This window comes from Bombina bombina, chromosome 2, assembly GCF_027579735.1.
Source record: "Bombina bombina isolate aBomBom1 chromosome 2, aBomBom1.pri, whole genome shotgun sequence".
Classification (NCBI taxonomy): Eukaryota; Metazoa; Chordata; class Amphibia; order Anura; family Bombinatoridae; genus Bombina; species Bombina bombina.
The window spans coordinates 761,246,514-761,266,722 of record NC_069500.1 but is presented as its reverse complement, the minus strand read 5'-3'; the positions used below and the strand labels follow the sequence as shown (position 1 = coordinate 761,266,722).

The 20,209-nt window shown below is 40.2% G+C and overlaps 1 protein-coding gene across 1 annotated transcript in view; it reads left to right on the top strand.

Annotated features, from left to right (window-relative positions):
• USHBP1 (USH1 protein network component harmonin binding protein 1) overlaps nucleotides 1-20,209 on the top strand; it is a 206,876-nt gene that overhangs the window by 93,106 nt on the left and 93,561 nt on the right. The window contains exon 6 of the mRNA XM_053702880.1: nucleotides 10,247-10,374. Coding sequence (XP_053558855.1) covers nucleotides 10,247-10,374 — 128 coding nt within the window. The remainder of the gene's footprint in view (nucleotides 1-10,246; nucleotides 10,375-20,209) is intronic.

Sequence of the window (20,209 nt, the reverse complement as noted above, 5' to 3'; positions counted from 1 at the left end):
GGACCAAAGAACGTGCCTTACACGTCCTCTGGGGTTTTCCAACGGTGGAAGCGATCGTAATGGTCCAAATCGTTGGTGGGTGGGAGCCATTGCGGGGAGGCGGATCATCACTGGTGGATATATGTCAGAGGGGGGGCAGGATCGGATGCACGGGCGTCGGGAGCAGGCACGGATATGCATGCGGAGGCGGGAGCGCGCACGGGGGTGGGAGTGGGTGCGACCGCTACACTATAGGAAATATATATATAGACATATATATGCAGGGAGGGTAATCTATGCAGGGAGAGGGTAATCTGAGCCGCTCAAACAGTATTGCAGTGATGCCTCGATGTTGAGGCATCCTGCAATACTGTTCCTGACTGCTGGGCTCCATTTTGATCGCTCCCATGGAGCGATCATTTCTGGTTTGACTCCACGTGGAGCCCAGCAGTCAGACAGAGCATCAGAAGCCATCGCGCAGGCTTCTGATGCTCTGTAAATGTGCTAAGTGCCTCAGTGGGTCGAGGCACTTAGTAAAATAACATAACATTAAAAAAAATAATAAAAATATATATATATTTTATTACAATAGCCCAATATAGCCCCCATATAGCCCCCTCCCTCTTCCCCCATGGGGCTTTAAAGATGGCAATGCCTAGTGCATCATGGGACTTCTGGGGGTGTCCTCATCATAGGGGCAGGCTGGGGTCATCCAATCTGAGCTTGCTCTATAATTTAATTTATAATAATAAAAAATCCCATTTGTCTGATCATGTCAATATTGGTAAATATTGACACTGATCAGTGTGGATCTCCCTCCCTCTCCTCACTTGCGTTTTTGTGGGAGAGAGAGATCTGTGTTGAGAGAGAGAGAGAGAGCTTTAGTTACTTATATTAGTTTAAAAATTGTGAGACCCTTGACAGTGACAGAGATAAGGAAGAAGATCCCGTGGTCTGGCAAAAGAACCCTAAAGACAAAAGAAACAATAAGATAAGCATCTATCTTAATCTTATCTATTTCTTACCCACCTTTAATTCAAATTTTCTTTTTTTTCCCTCTTACTCTATTCCTTTCTCACTATTTAATTTTTTCTTATTAAATTTGGAGAAGAATCTGAACACAGTGAAATTATGCTTCAGATTTTTGGTCAGGTAATGTTGTGTTACAATGTTTGTATAGGAGACTACGAATAATTAGTATAGAATTTGTACATGACATACCTGTGTAATTATTGATTCAGTGTGATCGTATTCTTCCCTAATAAAAATTATTTCAACATAAAAATTGCGAGACCCAAAGGTTCTTTTCAGAGCCATTAACCCCTAGCTTGCCAGTGATCACTACAAATCACTGGCTCTTGCATAAAAGCACTTTTTTGCTCTGTGCATTTTTTAGGGGTTAATTTTTTTTTTTTAGTAATTTTTTGTGAGACCCAAAGGCTCTTTTCAGAGCCATTTAATTAATTTAAATTTAAATTTTGTGTTGATTTTCTTTTAGTAATTACCCCCTAGCTTGCCAGTGATCACTATAAATCACTGGCTCTTGCACAAAAGCACTTTTTTGCTCTGTGCATTTTTTTAGGGGTTATTTTTTTTTTTGGTAATTTTTTTGTGAGACCCAAAGGCTCTTTTCAGAGCCATTTAGTTAATTTGGTAATTTAAATTTAAATTTTGTGTTGATATTTTTTTAGTATTTTTTTTTCTCTGTGACAGATAAAAATAAATTATGTCACAGAGAACATATAGGCCCCTAGTTATTAAGCCGTCAACCTCAAATACACTGGAATTCCACAGCGTATTTGTGGTGAGGCTGATTCGCCTGACTTATCAAGCCCTTTACACCGGCAAAAGTAGAATTTTGTGACGTAAGCTTCGATCCGCAGGACTCAGTCCGACACAGATCGATTCTGACGTCACTCCAGATGTTCCGCACACAAGTTCGGCACAATCTGACTACTTTTGCTAGTTATCAAATGACTAGCAGGTACGCTAGGCACTTTTCCGGCCCAGCGTACCTGGTTTTCAAACCGCCGCCCTGGAGGTGGCGGATCCCATAGGAATCAATGGGAGTCTGACCATAGCGAATGTTCATGTTCGCTGCTGCCCGACATCCCATTGATTCCTATGGGAGCTGTCTACACCTAACACCCTAACATGTACCCCGAGTCTAAACACCCCTAATCTGCCCCCCTACACCGCCGCAACTAAATAAATGTATTACCCCCTAAGCCGCCGCTCCTGGAGCCCACCGTAGGCTACATTATACATATTAACCCCTAATCTGTCCCCCCCTACACCGCCGCAACTAAATAAAGTTATTAACCCCTAAACCGCCGCTCCCGGACACCGCCACAACTATAATAAATGTATTAACCCCTAAACCTCCACTCCCGGACCCCGCCGCCACCTATATTAAACTTATTAACCCCTAATCTGCCCCCCTACACTGTCGCCACCTATAATACATTTATTAACCCCTATCCTGCCCCCCCTACACCGCCGCAACCTATATTAAACTTATTAACCCATATCCTGCCCCCCTATACCGCCGCAACCTATAATAAATTTATTAACCCCTATCCTGCCCCCCCTACACTGCCGCAACCTATAATAAATTTATTAACCCCTATCCTGCCCCCCCTACACTGCCACAACTATAATAAAATTATTAACCCCTAAACCTAAGTCTAACCCTAACCCTAACACCCCCCTAACTTAAATATTAATTAAATACATCTAAATAAATTGAACTCTTATTAAATTAATTATTCCTATTTAAAACTAAATACTTACCTTTAAAATAAACCCTAATATAGCTACAATATAAATAATAATTTTATTGTAGCTATCTTAGGATTTATTTTTATTTTACAGGCAAATTTCAATTTATTTTAACTAGGTACAATAACTATTAAATAGTTATTAACTATTTAATAGCTACCTAGTTAAAATAAAGAGAAATTAACCTGTAAAATAAAAACTAACCTAAGTTACAATTACACCTAACACTACACTATACTTAAATAAATTATTCCTATTTAAAACTAAATACTTACCTGTAAAATAAACCCTAAGATAGCTACAATGTAATTAATAATTACATTGTAGCTATTTTAGGATTTATATTTATTTTACAGGTAACTTTGTATTTATTTTAGCTAGTTAGAATAGTTATTAAATAGTTATTAACTATTTCATAACTACCTGGCTAAAAGAAATACAAAATTACCTGTAAAATAAATCCTAACCTAAGTTACAATTAAACCTAACACTACACTATCATTAAATTAATTAAATAAATTACCTACAAATAACTACAATTAAATACAATTAAATAAACTAACTAAAGTACAAAAAAAAAGCTAAATTACAAAAAAAAAAAAAAGTTACAAACATTTCAAAAATATTACAACAATTTTAAGCTACTTACACCTAATCTAAGCCCCTAATAAAATAACAAAGCCCCCCAAAATAAAAAATGCCCTACCCTATTCTACATTAAAAAGTTAACAGCTCAATTACCTTACCAGCCCTTAAAAGGGCCTTTTGTGGGGCATGCCCTAAAGAAAACAGCTCTTTTGCCTGTAAAATAAAAATACAACCCCCCCAACATTAAAACCCACCACCCACATACCCCTACTCTAACCCAAACCCCCTTAAATAAACCTAACACTACCCCCTGAAGATCATCCTACCTTTAGCCGTCTTCAGCCAGCTGACCACCGATGGAACCGAAGAGGAGATCCAGAGCAGCAGAAGTTATCATCCAAGGGGCGCTGAAGAAGTCTTCCATCCGATTGAAGTCATCATCCAAGGGGTGCTGAAGAAGTCTTCCATCCGATTGAAGTCATCATCCAGGCGGCGTCTTCAATCTTCATCCATCCGGAGCGGAGCGGAGCCATCTTCAGACAAGCCTACGCGGAGCCATCTTCTTCCACCGACGACTGAACGACGAATGACGGTTCCTTTAAGTGACGTCATCCAAGATGGCGTCCCTCGAATTCCGATTGGCTGATAGGATTCTATCAGCCAATCGGAATTAAGGTAGGAAAACTCTGATTGGCTGATCCAATCAGCCAATCAGATTGAGCTTGCATTCTATTGGCTGATCGGGACAGCCAATAGAATGCGAGCTCAATCTGATTGGCTGATTGGATCAGCCAATCAGATTTTTCCTACCTTAATTCCAATTGGCTGATAGAATCCTATCAGCCAATCGGAATTCAAGGGACTCCATCTTGGATGACGTCACTTAAAGGAACCGTCATTCGTCGTTCAGTTGTCGGTGGAAGAAGATGGCTCCGCGTAGGCTCGTCTGAAGATGGCTCCGCTCCGGATGGATGAAGATTGAAGATGCCGCCTGGATGATGACTTCAATCGGATGGAAGACTTCTTCAGCGCCCCTTGGATGATGACTTCAATCGGATGGAAGACTTCTTCAGCGCCCCTTGGATGATGACTTCTGCCGCTCCGGATCTCCTCTTTGGTTCCATCGGTGGTCGGCTGGCTGAAGATGGCTAAAGGTAGGATGATCTTCAGGAGGGTAGTGTTAGGTTTATTTAAGGGGGGTTTGTGTTAGAGTAGGGGTATGTGGGTGGTGGGTTTTAATGTTGGGGGGGGTTGTATTTTTATTTTACAGGCAAAAGAGCTGTTTTCTTTGGGGCATGCCCCGCAAAAGGCCCTTTTAAGGGCTGGTAAGGTTATTGAGCTGTTAACTTTTTAATGTAGAATAGGGTAGGGCATTTTTTTTTATTTTGGGGGGCTTTGTTATTTTATTAGGGGGCTTAGATTAGCTGTAAGTAGCTTAAAATTGTTGTAATATTTTTGAAATGTTTGTAACTTATTTTTTTTATTTTTTGTAACTTAGCTTTTTTTTGTACTTTAGTTAGTTTATTTAATTGTATTTAATTGTAGTTATTTGTAGGTAATTTATTTAATTAATTTAATGATAGTGTAGTGTTAGGTTTAATTGTAACTTAGGTTAGGATTTATTTTACATGTAATTTTGTATTTCTTTTAGCTAGGTAGTTATGAAATAGTTAATAACTATTTAATAACTATTCTAACTAGCTAAAATAAATGCAAAGTTACCTGTAAAATAAATATAAATCCTAAAATAGCTACAATGATTATAATTATTAATTACATTGTAGCTATCTTAGGGTTTATTTTACAGGTAAGTATTTAGTTTTAAATATGAATAATTAATTTAATAAGAGTTAAATTTATTTTGATGTATTTAATTAATATTTAAGTTAGGGGGGTGTTAGGGTTAGGGTAAGACTTAGGTTTAGGGGTTAATAATTTTATTATAGTGGCAGCGGTGTAGGGGGGGCAGGATAGGGGATAATAAATGTATTATAGGTGGTGACGGTGTAGGGGGGGCAGGATAGGGGTTAATAAGTTTAATATAGGTGGCGACGGGGTCCGGGAGCGGCGGTTTAGGGGTTAAACAATTTATTTAGTTGCGGCGGGGTTCGGGATCGGCAGGATAGGGATTTATAAATTTATTATAGGTGGCGGCGGTATAGGGGGGGCAGGATAGGGGTTACTAGGTATAATGTAGGTGGCGGTGGGCTCCGGGAGCGGCGGTTTAGGGGTTAATACATTTATTATAGTTGCGGCGGTGTCCGGGAGCGGCGGTTTAGGGGTTAATAACTATTTAGTTGCAGGGGGCTCTGGGGGAGCCGGTATAGGGGGTAGAACACTGTAGTTTAGTGTGGGTGCTTAGTGACAGCTTGTCAATAAAGCTGTAAAAAAGCCGAAGAGCAGCGAGATCGGATGAGTGATAACTATCACAGTACTTGGTGCGCGGCTTTTTGACAGATTTATTGATAACTTTGGCGAGATTTTTCAGGTCTGCGGCGGCGATGGTAGGCGAGCTTAGGCGGGCGTATTGGGCCGGCGAAGGCAGGTAAGTAGACACGTTGATAACTAGAGGCCATAGTGCTGAGGAGGCATATGCCATCCTTGCGTCAGAGTCGGACGCCTCTATGTCAGACTCAGACCCCAATTTTGACCCTGCCATATGCTCAGATACATCATTAGATGCAGTCTCAACTGATAGTGATGTATCTGTGGCTGCTACCCCCCTGTTAGCCCCCCTTCCAGAAGGAGATGTGTTGCTCCAGCTGCCATTGCTGCTGAAGAGTGGGTAATGCCTCATCACCAGATGCCAGATATCCCACCCCTCACAGCAAATCCTGGCATCAATGTGGATGTGGCAGGATTTAGCCCCCAACATTTTATGGAGGTGTTTCTGGGCGATGATGTATTGGGGAACATTGTCGCCCAAACTAATTTATATGCCCATCAGTTACATGCTGCAAAGCCTGACTCATATTTGGCAAAGCAGCAATGGGCCCCCATCGATGTTCCAGAATTGAAAAAATTCTGGGCCTTTACTATGCTGATGGGCATAATAAAGAAACCCTCCATTCACACTACTGGTGCAGTAACCCCATCTGCTCTACCCCTTTTTTCCCAAGAGTATGTTGAGGAAGAGGTATGAAATGATTCAACATTTTCATGCACTTTAGCGACAACAGCCTGTGCCCCCCTAGGGAGCATCCCCAGTTTGACAGGCTGTATAAAATCCGCCCCCTGATTACCCACTTTACTGCCAGGTTTGCAGAGGCTTATACACCTGGAAGGAATATATGCGTGGATGAATCCCTGATGAAGTATAATGGAAGGCTGGGATTCAAGCAGTATATTCCTTCCAAGCGCTCCAGATATGGAGTAAAGGTGTATAAGCTCTGTGAGAGCAGGACTGGGTATATTCAGGCCTTCCGGGTGTATGAGGGAAAGGATAGCCACCTTGACCCACCAAGTTGCCCAGAACATATGGGAACCACTGGAAAGATTGTCTGGAACCTGATATTACCCCTAATGAACAAAGGGTACCACTTGTATTTAGATATTTTTTATACAAGTGTCCTTTTGTTCAAGCTACTGTATTGCTTTGATACAGTAGCTTGCGGTACCATTAAAAAGAACCGCGCAGGTTTCCCAGGACAACTTACACGCACCCGGCTACAAAGGGGGGAGACCTCAGCTCTGCGCCAAGAGGAGCTGTTGGCAGTTAAGTACAGAGACAAGAAGGATGTGTACCTTCTTACCACCATCCACAATGAGAGGACTGTGGAGGTCTCTGTACGTGGCAGAGATGAGAGCATAAGGAAGCCAGTGTGCATCAAGGCTTATAACCGGCATATGGGTGGGGTTGGTCTGGCAGATCAGCTGCTGCAGCCCTATCTAATTATGCAGAGGACAACGGCCTGGTACAAAAAGGTTGCAATTTATTTAATGCAGATTGCAACCCACAACACTTTTTTGTTGTTCAAAAAAGCAAACCCCGGAATGAAACTGACTTTTTTACAGTTTCAGCTCCAGATCATTTTGGGGATATTGTACCAAGATGCACCTGCTCCCCGGGTGGTGATTGGAGAGAGCAGAGTTAGGGCTACTCATTTTATTTTCAAAATCCCCCCTACTGCGGCAAAGCAGAATCCTCAGAAGAAATGCAGAGTCTGTACCAAGAGGGGGCAGAGAAGGGACACCACCTTTTACTGTCTTGATTGCCCTGGACAGCCTGGACTCTGCATTGGGGAATGCTTCAAGCGGCATCACACACTGGTACATTTTTTTTTTTTTTTACATTTGCCATTGTGTTGGGTTTTTTTAACGTTTACTGTTACTGACTTTGTTTGATTTTGTTTTTTACTGTGCCAGATGTTTACATTTTACTGTTCTATTTTTTATAAGTTCAAATACTTTGGGGTGACAACTTTTCAAATATATGCACATTCATGGCAAGCAAATACATTGGGGTATGTAAAAAGGCCACTAAATAGACGATTGGCAAAGAAGATATGTTAAATGGAAAAAAACCACAAACACATCAGAAGTTTGCCATTGCACCCCCAAACAAGCCAACAAACCTAGGCATAGGTGCTATCACTACTCAGGAGATGTTGGTGAACACATATTGGGGTCTTCTTTGGCAGTAACACATAACAGGAGCTGAGAATCCATGCCTAAAGTAGAAAAACTGGAATTCCCCCCCTAAAAGTAAGGCCTTTTAGCACCCTGAGAACCCAACAAACCTATTCATGGGTGGTATCACTGTACTAAGGAGATATTGTTAAACACATATTGAGGTGTTTTTTGGCAGTCACACATAACAGGAACTGAGAATCCATGCCTAAAGTACAATGTGTGTGAAAAATAGCACAAAAAAATGACTACCCAAAAGTTTGACAAAGACTGGTGGTTGAATTAGTGCATAGAAAGTGTTAAAATACCAGCATTCAAATACCCTAGGGTGTCTACTTTTCAAAAAATATATGGTTTGATGGGCGTAAATTACATTGCCCGGCTTCAGAAATGTCCCAAATAGGACATGGGTGCATGATGATAGATGTGAAAATTCCAAGTTGGAAAACTGGAATGTGCCCCCTAAAAATAAGGCCTTTTAGCCCCCTGAGAACCCGACAAACCTATTCATGGGTGGTATCACTGTACCCAGGAGATGTTGTTGAACTCATATTGAGGTGTTTTTTGTCAGTAACACATAACAGAAACTGAGAATCCATGCATAAAATACAATGTGTGTTAAAAATAGCACAAAAAAATTACTACCCAAAAGTTTGACAAAGACTGGTGGTTGAATTAGTGCATGGAAAGTGTTAAAATACCAGCATTCAAATACCCTAGGGTGTCTACTTTTCAAAAATATATGGTTTGATGGGAGTAAATTACATTGACGGGCTTCAGAAATGTCCCAAATAGGACATGGGTGCATGATGACAAATGTGAAAATTATTGGAAAACTGGAATGCGCCCCCTTAAAAATAAGGCCATTTAGCCCCCAGAGAACCTATCACACCTATACATGTGTGGTATCACTGTACTCAGGAGAGTCACACCTATACATGTGGTGTATCACTGTACTCAGGAGATGTTGCTGAACACATACTGGGGTGTTATTTTGCAGTAACCCTTAATGTTCTCAGTAAATGTATTCTTAAATTTCTATTTTGTCAAAACATCACCACTTTTTTCTTTCTTTCAAACTTTGGCATACAGTAGATTGGTGGTACAATGTCTGCATGAAAAGAGTCAAAATACCCCAAGTTAATACCTTAGGTTGTCTTCTTTTAAAACAATATATACATGTGAGGGGTTATTCAGGGATTTTTGACAGATATCAGTGTTACAATGTAACTATTGCTAATTTTGAAAAAAAATGGTTTGGAAATACCAAAGTGCTACTTGTACTTATTGCCCTATAACTTGCAAAAAAAAGCAAAGAATATGTAAACATTGGGTATTTCTAAACTCAGGACAAAATTTAGAAACTATCTAGCATGAGTGTTTTATGGTAGTTGTAGATGTGTGACAGATTTTGGGGGTCAAAGTTAGAAAAAGTGTGTTTTTTTCAATTTTTTATCATATTTTATATATTTTTTTCTAGTAAATTATAAGATATGATGAAAATAATGTTATCTTTAGAAAGTCCATTTAATGGCGAGAAAAACGGTACATAATATGTGTGGGTACAGTAAATGAGTTAGAGGAAAACTACAGCTAAAGACAAACACCACAAAAATGTAAAATTAGCTCTGGTTCCAAACAGTCAACAAATGAAAAAGTGGTCTGGTCACGAAAGGGGTTCAGCTCCATCACATGTGAGTAGCCAATCATCCATCAAGATTAGCAATATTCACTTTGTTGCAGTATTACATTATTTTGTGATTTTCTCTCATTTTAAGGACCTACCGAAGATTTGGGCCACTATATTTCTTCCTGTCATCATTAGCTTTGGATGGACATATCCTTCAATTTAACAATACCTTTGCACTTCACGTTTTTTTGCACTTTTATCACATTTATTATTAAATGCAATAATAGTGAAAGGACCCAATCTGAAATGTATAGTAATATCAAAATGGAATGCACAAAGTGTAATAAAACTCTCAGTGTTATATTGCACTGGGTTTGTCTCTGCTTCACATTTATAAATGAGAGAGATCTCGCCATGCTGGAGAGTTCCGCCCTTTTATTTTTTGAGAATTCAGTGAGTTCAGCTTTTGTGAAGTCTGAACTAAAATTTCTCTCCAAGCTGGAGTATCTTTGAATATCAGGGCCCTAATGCACACAGAATGGTATTTCATCAACAGCATTTAAAGAGGAAACTGTTTCTAGGGTACAGCAAAATGCCCTTTTCATATGTCTATTTTTTTCTTTTTTTTCTCTTTAACAGGGTTCCCTTTGCACATTACAAAGTCTTATTCAATATCTTCAAAGTCTCCCTGTCATCCGACACTCCATGTCTGGTTCTGCTGAAGTCAATACTAGTAGCATGGATCATGAGACTGAACGATTGAGAGGGTAAGAGAGAAGGTTATACCTGAATAGGCAGTGGTGTAACTATCATCTTTAACTCTCCTTCCACACATTTTTAAAGGGATAGAAAGGTCATATTAAAATATACATGGGTGCATTAAAATTTTAAATTGAAGAATTGTAGCAATATACTTCAATTAGCAAAAATAGTTGTAGTCAAAAATATTACTGTTTTTTTTAACGCCATACACACATAGAAACATCGATTTTGACAGCAGATAAGAACCATAGGCCAAACAAGTCTGCCCAACATTTCCTAAAAGTATATACTTACTTAGGGCTCACTTCCATTGAGCCGTTAAAAATGGAGCCGTAAGCTACCGAAGCGGCCGACAGCTAAAAGTAATTTACAGCTCCATTTTAGTACCAGGTTTCCATTGAAAAGGTTTCTGCTTTGCGAGCGGACGCTCTTTTCATGTAGGTGTAAGTTAGCGTTGTGTTAACGCTTCCACTCGATGCCGGGTTTCTAAAGCATTAATAGGTTACTATGGTAACCCAACCTTACACTACACTCAATCGCATATACGGCGCCGCATACAAGTGCGGCCCGTACATTTTCCCCATCGTTCGCTGTTAAAATAAAATCAAACACCTAATGTATGCACAATATCTACCTCTCAACCGCAACCCCCCACCCCAATAACTAATATATTACCCCCTAATCCGCCAACCCCCATATCGCAAAGTATCTATTTAAACTATTAACCCCTAATCCACCATGCCCCCATATCGCAATTAACCAAATTAAGCTATTAACCGTTAAAACCTCCATGCCCCCATATCGCAAATAACTAATCACTAAATCCCCTAACCTAACACCCCCTAAATTAACCCCATTACATAAATTAAAATAATCTTAAATTACAATTAAAATAAAAAACCTAACATTACTTTAAAAATAAAAAAACCCTAAATTTAAATTAATCTGAAATTACAAAAAATAAAAAAGTCTAACATTACATAAAATAATAAACCAAATGATGAAAAAAAAAAAATTATACCTAATCCCTATGAAAATAAAAAAGCCCCCGCAAAACACAGCCTAATCTAATACTAAACTACCAATAGCCCTTAAAAAGGCCTTTTGTAGGGCATTGCCCTAAGTTAAACAGCTCTTTTACCTTTAAAAAAAACTAAGTTCCCCCTAACAGTAAAACCCCCCACGCACCAAACCCCCCAAAATAAAGAAACCTAACACTAAAAAATCCTAAACTACCCATTGCCCCTAAGGGCAGTAAAAGAGCTGAATGCCCTTTTAAGGGCAATGCCCATACAAATGCCCCTTTAGGAGGTGTTAGGGTAGGGGGTTTAGTGATTAGTTATTTGCGTTGGGGGGTTTGGTGGTTTAGGGGTTAATAGATTTATTAGGTTAATTGCGATGTGGGTTAATTGCGGATTAGGGGTTAATAGATTTATTAGGTTAATTGGAATGTGGGTGAATGGCGGATTAGGGGGTTAATGGTTTAAATAGATACTTTGCAATATGGGGCATGGTGGATTAGGGGTTAATGGTTTAAATAGATACTTTACAACATGGGGGCATGGCGGATTAGGGGTTAATAGTTTTAATAACTAGTTTGCATTGTGGGGCATGGTGGATTAGGGGTTAATAGATTTATTATAAATTGTGATGTGGGGGAGATGGCGGATAGAGGGGTTTTGACGTGTCGGGTTAGATTTCAATGGGAAAAAGGCCTCAAAGAGCAGCTTTTCTTTCTAATGACACGGTGAGTCCACGGATCATCATCAATTACTGTTGGGAATATCACTCCTGGCCAGCAGGAGGAGGCAAAAGAGCACCACAGCAAAGCTGTTAAATATCACTCCCTACCCACAATCCCCCAGTCATTCTCTTTGCCTGTAGTGCAAGGAGGTGAAGTTTAGGTGTCTGATGAGAAGTTTTCTTTAATCAAGATTTTTTTTTTTTTTAGCAGAGTGAGCTTACTCTGTTCTTTTCTGGGGTCTAGCCTAGTCCACATCAGTCTCTTCAGTAGGGCAGTGGTGACTTTTGAGCACTTGAGAACATGTGAGGTACAATCCTCACTGCGTTTTCTCAAGAATCTGCTGCCCTAACTAGAAAACCTAAATAGGTTTACTCAGTTTTTCTCTCTTCACAGGTTCATGTGAGGTGCTGCACCCTCTCAAACCAGGTGAGCTGTCCTTTTGCCGGACACCACTTTCAGGTAAGTGCCATTTTAATTTTCTTTTGCAAGGAGATTGCTGGCACTTGTTACAGCTAAAAGCTGTCTTATTAAACCCTCATGTTTGGGGTTTCTTTTAGGCAGTTTGGGCATTGACACTATGAGGTGATTTATGGTGGCTCAGTGTGTTATAGTAGTTTTTATACTTTTACTTTTGGTCATGGAGATTACTGTTGTAAGCCATTTTCTTTAGCAGTTAGGGCTCTGTAACCGCTCTGTATTTGAAAATGAGCTGCAGGACAGATAGGCACCTCAGTAACGCTACTGAGGTGTATAGGTAGCCTGAGGTCTATTTGGTTTGTTGCGCTAACACACATTTCTATTTAAAGACACAGTACACATTTATTTTTTATTTTTAAATAAATAATTTTTACACTTTATCCTTATTTATTACATAAGATGGATCAAGAGGCTTTTCAAACCATTATCCCAGGCAAAGTTGCTGCTTGTCAGTTATGTCTTGATGCTTAGGTGGAACCCCCAGTTCCTTTTCGTTCCTCATGCATTGAGAGAACTTTAAGTTATAGAAATAAAATATTTGACCATGTGCCACCATTATCCCAGGCAAATGCTGTTCAGGTGTCTCATGTTGCAGATATGCCGTAGCTTTCTCCTCAAGCGTCCCAACTTTTTCAGTCTCCACATACAGAGCCCTGTGTTTCCTCTTGCAATCCTGTAGGATTTTCTCTACAAGACATTGCTTCCCATGTATCCCTTGCAGTATCTGAAGCCTTGTCAGCTTTACCCATGTTGCAGGGAAGGCGTAAAAGGAAATTTAAGGAAACAGTTAGTAAGGTTTCTGATCAAGTTCTGGCTATCCAGAGTGTCCCTTCCCATAAGCCTGAGGAAGAAGACATGTCGGTAGCATCTGAGGGGGAAATCTCAGACTCAGACAGTGTAATTCCTTCTTCTGATACTGAAGTGGTATCCTTCAGATTTAAGCTAGAACACCTTCGCTTATTTCTTAAGGAGGTTTTGGCTACTTTGGACTACTCCTACACAACTATCGTAGTCAATCCTAAATAGTCTAGTAAATTTAACAAATACTTTGATGTTCCTTCCGCGGTGGAGGTTTTTCCAGTTCCTGACCGTGCTGCGGAGATTATTGCTCGAGAATGGGAAAGACCTGGTATTCCGTTTTCTCCATCTCCTATTTTTAAGAAGATGTTTCCTATAGCGGGTTCTATTAAGGAGTCGTGGCAGACGGTTCCTAAGGTAGAAGGAGTAATCTCCACTTTGGCCAAGAGGACTACTATTCCCATAGAGGATAGTTGTTCTTTTAAAGATCCAATGGATAAAAAATTGGAGGCTTTACTAAAAAGATGTATGTCCACCAGGGTCTACAATGGCAACCTGCGGTGTGTATCGCCACTGTTACGAGCACCGCGGCTTACTGGTTTGATGCGTTGTCTGAATCTCTTCAGATGGATACCCCTCTTGATGAGATCCAGGACAGGATTAAGGTTCTCATGTTAGCCAATTCCTTCATTACAGATGCTTCCTTACATTTTATTAAACTGGGTGCCAAAATTTCTGGTTTTGCGGTCCTAGCCTGCAGGGCCTTGTGGCTGAAGTCCTGGTCTGCGGATGTTTCATATAAATCTAAGCTCATGGCTATTCCTTACAAGGGTAAGACCTTGCTGAAAACTTAGAAGAATCTTAACACAGAGGTGTAGATATCTCCTGTAAGTATGCACTTGTAAGCACTCTTAGCCTAGACTGTAAGGCAGTTTCTTCAGATTAGAATGTAATAAAATATAACTTTTATTGTAAATTTACTTAAAATAAGGGTAACACACACATATTAAAATCGACACTAGCACTGTTGTGTTATCTAACACTATTTGCACAATATAAAGAGGACTACGTAATAAACCGCCTTAGGTACATGTATATACGTCCTCAATAAAGTCTTATAATCTTTCTGCTATACTCTATTGGTGTATCCTAATATAGAATATTTGTGTAGTTACTTTTATCAACACTCCTCTACATAGGAATATTGGGATACCCACATTGTTCAGTAACGACATTGTTTCGTTACTGAACAATGTGGGTATCCCAATATTCCTATGTAGAGGAGTGTTGATAAAAGTAACTACACAAATATTCTATATTAGGATACACCAATAGAGTATAGCAGAAAGATTATAAGACTTTATTGAGGACGTATATACATGTACCTAAGGCGGTTTATTACGTAGTCCTCTTTATATTGTGCAAATAGTGTTAGATAACACAACAGTGCTAGTGTCGATTTTAATTTGTGTGTGTTACCCTTATTTTAAGTAAATTTACAATAAAAGTTATATTTTATTACATTCTAATCTGAAGAAACTGCCTTACAGTCTAGGCTAAGAGTGCTTACAAGTGCATACTTACAGGAGATATCTACACCTCTGTGTTAAGATTCTTCTAAGTTTTCAGCAATATTATTATTTATGCATTAGCACCATTCCCCAGATAACTAAGACTTTATTGAAAAATAAACATTAAAGTTTGTTAAATAGTCAATAAGAGGGGAAAAGCCCTAGTGGTGCCATTGTTCTTGTGTAGCAATAAGGGTAAGACCTTGTTTGGACCTGGTTTGATGGAAATTATCTCAGATATTACTGGAGGGAAGGGTTCTTTTCTTCCTCAAGATAAAAAGAACAAGCAGAAGAGACGTCAGAGTAATTTTTGTTCCTTTTGTAACTTTAAAGGGAAGTCTTCCTCCCCTTCCTCCAAGCAAGATCAAGCCAAGCCTTCCTGGAAACCCAACCAGTCCTGGAATAAGGGAAAGCAATCTTAAAAGCCTTCAGCTGATTCCAAGTCAGTATGAAGGGTTGGCCCCTGATCCGGGAGTGGATATTGTAGGGGGCAGAATCTCTCTTTTTTCCTCAGGCTTGGATAAGAGATGTACCGGATCCCTGGGCAGTGGACATTGTCTCCCAAGGAATTCAAAATAGACTTCAAATATTTTCCTCCCAGAGGCAGGTTTCTCCTCTCCAGATTATCTGTAGACCAGATAAAAAGAGAGGCATTCTTACATTGTGTCAAGGACCTTGCCACCCTGGGGGTAATAGTTTCAGTTCCCTTTCAGGAAAGGGATCTGGGATTTTACTCGAATCTGTTCTTAGTTCCCAAAAAGGAGGGAACTTTTCGACCAATCCTAGAGTTTCTCAGAGTGCCATCCTTCAAGATGGAGACTATACGCTCCATTCTTCCCTTGGTACAAGAGTGTCAGTTCATGACAACCATAAACCTAAAGGATGCATACCTTTATGTTCCCATTCACAGGGACCATCACAAGTTTCTGAGATTCGCCTTTTTGTACAATCATTTCCAGTTCGTGGCCCTTCCATTCGGCCTTGCCACAGCTCCCAGAATTTTTTCAAAGGTTCTGGAGGCTCTTTTAGCTGTGCTTCAATCTCGTGCATTGCAGTGGCACCTTATCTGGATGACATTCTGGTTCAGGCGCCATCTTTTCAACAAGCAGAATCTCATATGGAAATCTTGTTTCTTTTCTTCGATCCCACGGATGGAAGGTGAATTGGGAAAAAGTTCTCTGGTTCCAGCTACAAGGGTCGTATTTTTGGGGACCATAATAGACTCCCTGTTAATGAAGATTTTTCTGACGGAGGTCAGAAAAAGAAAGATTTTCGACTCTTGTCTTGCCCTTCAGTCCTCTCCACGGCCGTCAGTGGCTCAATGTATGGAGGTAATCGGTCTGATGGTGGCTTCCATGGACATCATTCCGTTTGCTCGGTTCCATCTCAGACCTCTGCAGTTATGCATGTTTAGACAATGGAACGGGGACTATACGGACCTGTCTCTGCATGTAGCTCTAGATCAGGCGTCAATAGACAGGGGTCGTCTGGAGTAGCTCTGTCTCTCCAGTCTTCTTTTTAATGCTGCTTACCGGGGTTTAAATTTATCTCCTCCTGCACTAACTGATTTATTTAGCTTTGCAGTCTAGCTTAAAATGATTTAGACCTAGATAATCTTAACCTAGCCCTTGGATTGTAAGGGCTTTTTCATAGGCAAATATAGTGACTGCTGGCTACTTATAATTTATAATACAAGGAGATTATGGGAGCTAGATCTTTTTCCCGGGTTTAAGTGTTTTTAATGAATGCCTAAGCCTTATGTATGCATGAGATCCTATTTTTCTTATTATTTAACAAAGTTATTTTAATAAAGTTATTTCTATGAATGTGAATCGTAACATTATACTTACCTATAAGTGTCTCTTTATATATTGTCTCTCAGAGCAGAAATATAAATTTTTATGCAGACTAAAGCTACTTATACTTAATTGTATAACCTACTACAATTATTTTGTGAGTTGTCAATAGACTCTCTTCCGTGGTGGCTTTCTCAGGATCATCTCTCCCAGGGTACTTGCTTCCGCAGACCCTCCTGGGTGATTGTGACCACGGATGCCAGCCTTCTAGGTTGAGGAGCAGTATGGAGCTTGTTGAAGGCTCAGGGCTTATGGACCCAGAAGGAGTCAGTCCTGCCCATAAACATCTTGGAGCTGAGAGCAATCTATAAGGCTCTTCTGGCCTGGCCTCAGTTAGCCTTAGCCGGTTTATCAGATTCCAGTCGGACAACATAACCTCGGTGGCCTACATCAACCACCAGGGGGGAACTCTGAGTTCCTTTGCCATGACAGAGGTGGCCCGAATTATTCAGTGAGCAGAGACCCACAACTGCTGTCTTTCTGCGATCCACAACCCAGGAGTGGACAATTGGGAAGCGGATTTTCTGAGCAGACAGACTTTTCATCCCGGGGAGTGGGAACTTCATTCGAATGTGTTTTCCAGCTTGACCCTCAAGTGGGGGCAGCCGGAGTTGGATCTCATGGCTTCTCATCAGAATTCCAAACTTCCGAGATACAGCTCGAGGTCAAGAGATCCACAGGCATTTCTGATCAATGCTCTGGCAATTCCTTGGAATTTTAGTCTAGCATACCTGTTTCCTCTGTTCACTCTCCTTCCAAGAGTCATTGCTTGAATCAAGCAGGAGAGGGCATCTGTAATTCTCATAGCCCCGGCGTGGCCTCGCAGGATTTGGTATGCAGATCTAGTGGAAATGTCATCCTTTTCACCTTGGAGACTGGCTCTGAGGAAGGAACTTCTACTTCAGGGTCCTTTCCTTCATCCAAATCTCATTTTCTCTGAAGCTGACTGCTTGGAGATTGAATGCTTGATTCAGGCTCGTAAGCCTGTGACTCGCAGGATTTATCAAAAGATCTGGCTTAAATACTTGTATTGGTGTGAATCCAAAGGATACTCTTGGAGTAGAGTAAGGATTCCTAGGATTTTGTCCTTTCTCCAGGATGGTCTGGAGAAGGGTTTGTTGGCAAGTACTCTAAAGGGTCAGATTTTGGCATTGTCTATTTTGTTACATAAGCGCTTGGCGGATGTGCCAGACGTGCAATCGTTTTGTCAGACCTTGGTTAGAATTCAGCCTGTGTTTAAACCTGTTACTCCTCCATGGAGTCTTAACCTTGTTCTTAAAGTTTTACAACAGGCTCAGTTTGAGCCTATGCATTCTTTAGATATTAAGATGTTATCTTGGAAAGTTTTGTTTCTTGTTGCTATTTCCTCTGCTCTGAGAGTTTCTGAACTCTGTGCTTTAAAGTGTGATTCCCCTTATCTTATATTTCACTCTGATAAGGTGGTTCTGCTTACTAAGTTTGGTTTCCTGCCCAAGGTTGTTTCAGTCAAGAATATTAATCAGGAAATCGTTGTACCTTCTTTGTGTCCTAATCCTTCTTCTTACAAAGAACGCTTGTTGCATAATCTGGATGTTGTGCAAGCGCTAAAATTTTATTTGCAGGCAACTAAGGACTTTCATCAGTCTTCTGTTTGTTTGCTTTTCTGGGAAACGCAAGGGTCAGATAGCTACGGCTACTTCACTTTCCCTTTGGCTGAAGAGCGTTATTCGCTTGGCATATGAGACTGCTGGACAGCAACTCCTAAGGAAATCACAGCTCATTCCACAAGGGCTGTTTCTTCTTCCTGGGCCTTCAAAAATGAAGCTTCTGTGGAACAGATTTGCAAGGCTGCAACTTGGTCATCTTTGCACACTTTTTCCAAATTCTATAAATTCGATACTTTTGCCTCGGCTGAGGCTTCTTTTGGGAGAAAGGTTCTTCAACCAGTGGTGCCTTCTGTTTAGGTTCCTGTCTTGTCCCTCCCTTATCATTTGTGTCCTCTGGCTTGGTATTGGTTCCCAACAGTAATTGATGATGATCCGTGGACTCACTGTGCCATTAGAAAGAAAACAAAATTCATGCTTACCTGATAAATTTCTTTCTTTCTTGACACGGTGAGTCCTCAGCCAGGCACCTCTGCACCTTGTGCTACTTCCTTTCTCTCCTTTCCCTTTGGTCGAATGACTGGGGGATTGTGTGTAGGGAAGTGATATTTAACAACTTTGCTGTGGTGCTCTTTGCCTCCTCCTGCTGGCCAGGAGTGATATTCCCAACAGTAATTGATGATGATCCGTGGACTCACCGTGTAAAGAAATAAATAAATTTATCAGGTAAGCATAAATTTTGTTTTTCCTGTTTTATACCTAGTTGAGCTGGGTGTAATTTTTGCTACTGTATCGGCAGCCTCCGACAGTGTATTAACGGTTTGCACGGGCATTTGATACCGGGTATTATTTAAAGATTAGTGGCTTCTGATACTTTGTATGGGACACGATAATGTTTTTGGCAGCCAGAGACTGGTTGCCGAAATTAAGTTATAACAGTCCGTTGGAAGCAGTCGATAAATGATATTGCTTCCGACAGCTTATATATCGGTTTGCAAGCACACACAAACCGAATTATGGCTCAATGGAAACAAGCTCCTAGTTGGTAGGATTGCCTTATGCTTATCCCAGGCATTCTTGAACTCCACTTCAGTGTTTGTCATTACCACCTCTTGTGGAGGTTTATTCTATGAACCAATCACCCTTTCTGTAAAGAAGAGCTTTCTCAAATTACTCCTGAATATCCTACCCTTCAGCTTGAGATCATGACCCCTTGTTCTTGAATTTTTCTTTTTATGAAAAATACTCACAGCCTCAGATTTACTAAGCCCCTTAGTGTACTTGACATTTACTATCATATCACCTCTTTCCCTTCTCTCCTCTAAGCTATACACATTTAGGTCATTGAACCTCTCCTGTTATGTTTTATTTTTTAGACCATGTACCATTTTGGTAGCCTTCTTTGCATAGATTCCAGTTTGTTTATACCCTTTTGGAGATATGGCCTCCAGAACCGCACACAATACTCAAGATGAGGCCTAACTAATGATCTGCAATTAAAGGGAGTTTTCTTTTAGATTTGAAACAAAAAAAGAGAAAAAATGGTTTTGTTTGATTTGGACTTTTCCACATTCAGTAAGACTTGTTTTTTTTATATATGGTTGTATCAAACACTTACTACCTGCTAATGTATTGTACTGGTCATCGGTTAGATATTTTTTTCTCCATCTTGAGCACAGGTACATTTATATGGAAAGGCTCATTTTTTTTATTATTTTATTTTTGTCCTCCTAACAATATGGAAAGATTGATGGTTCATATACGCCTTATATATGTGTGTTTTAATATCACCATATTTTATATGTACTATT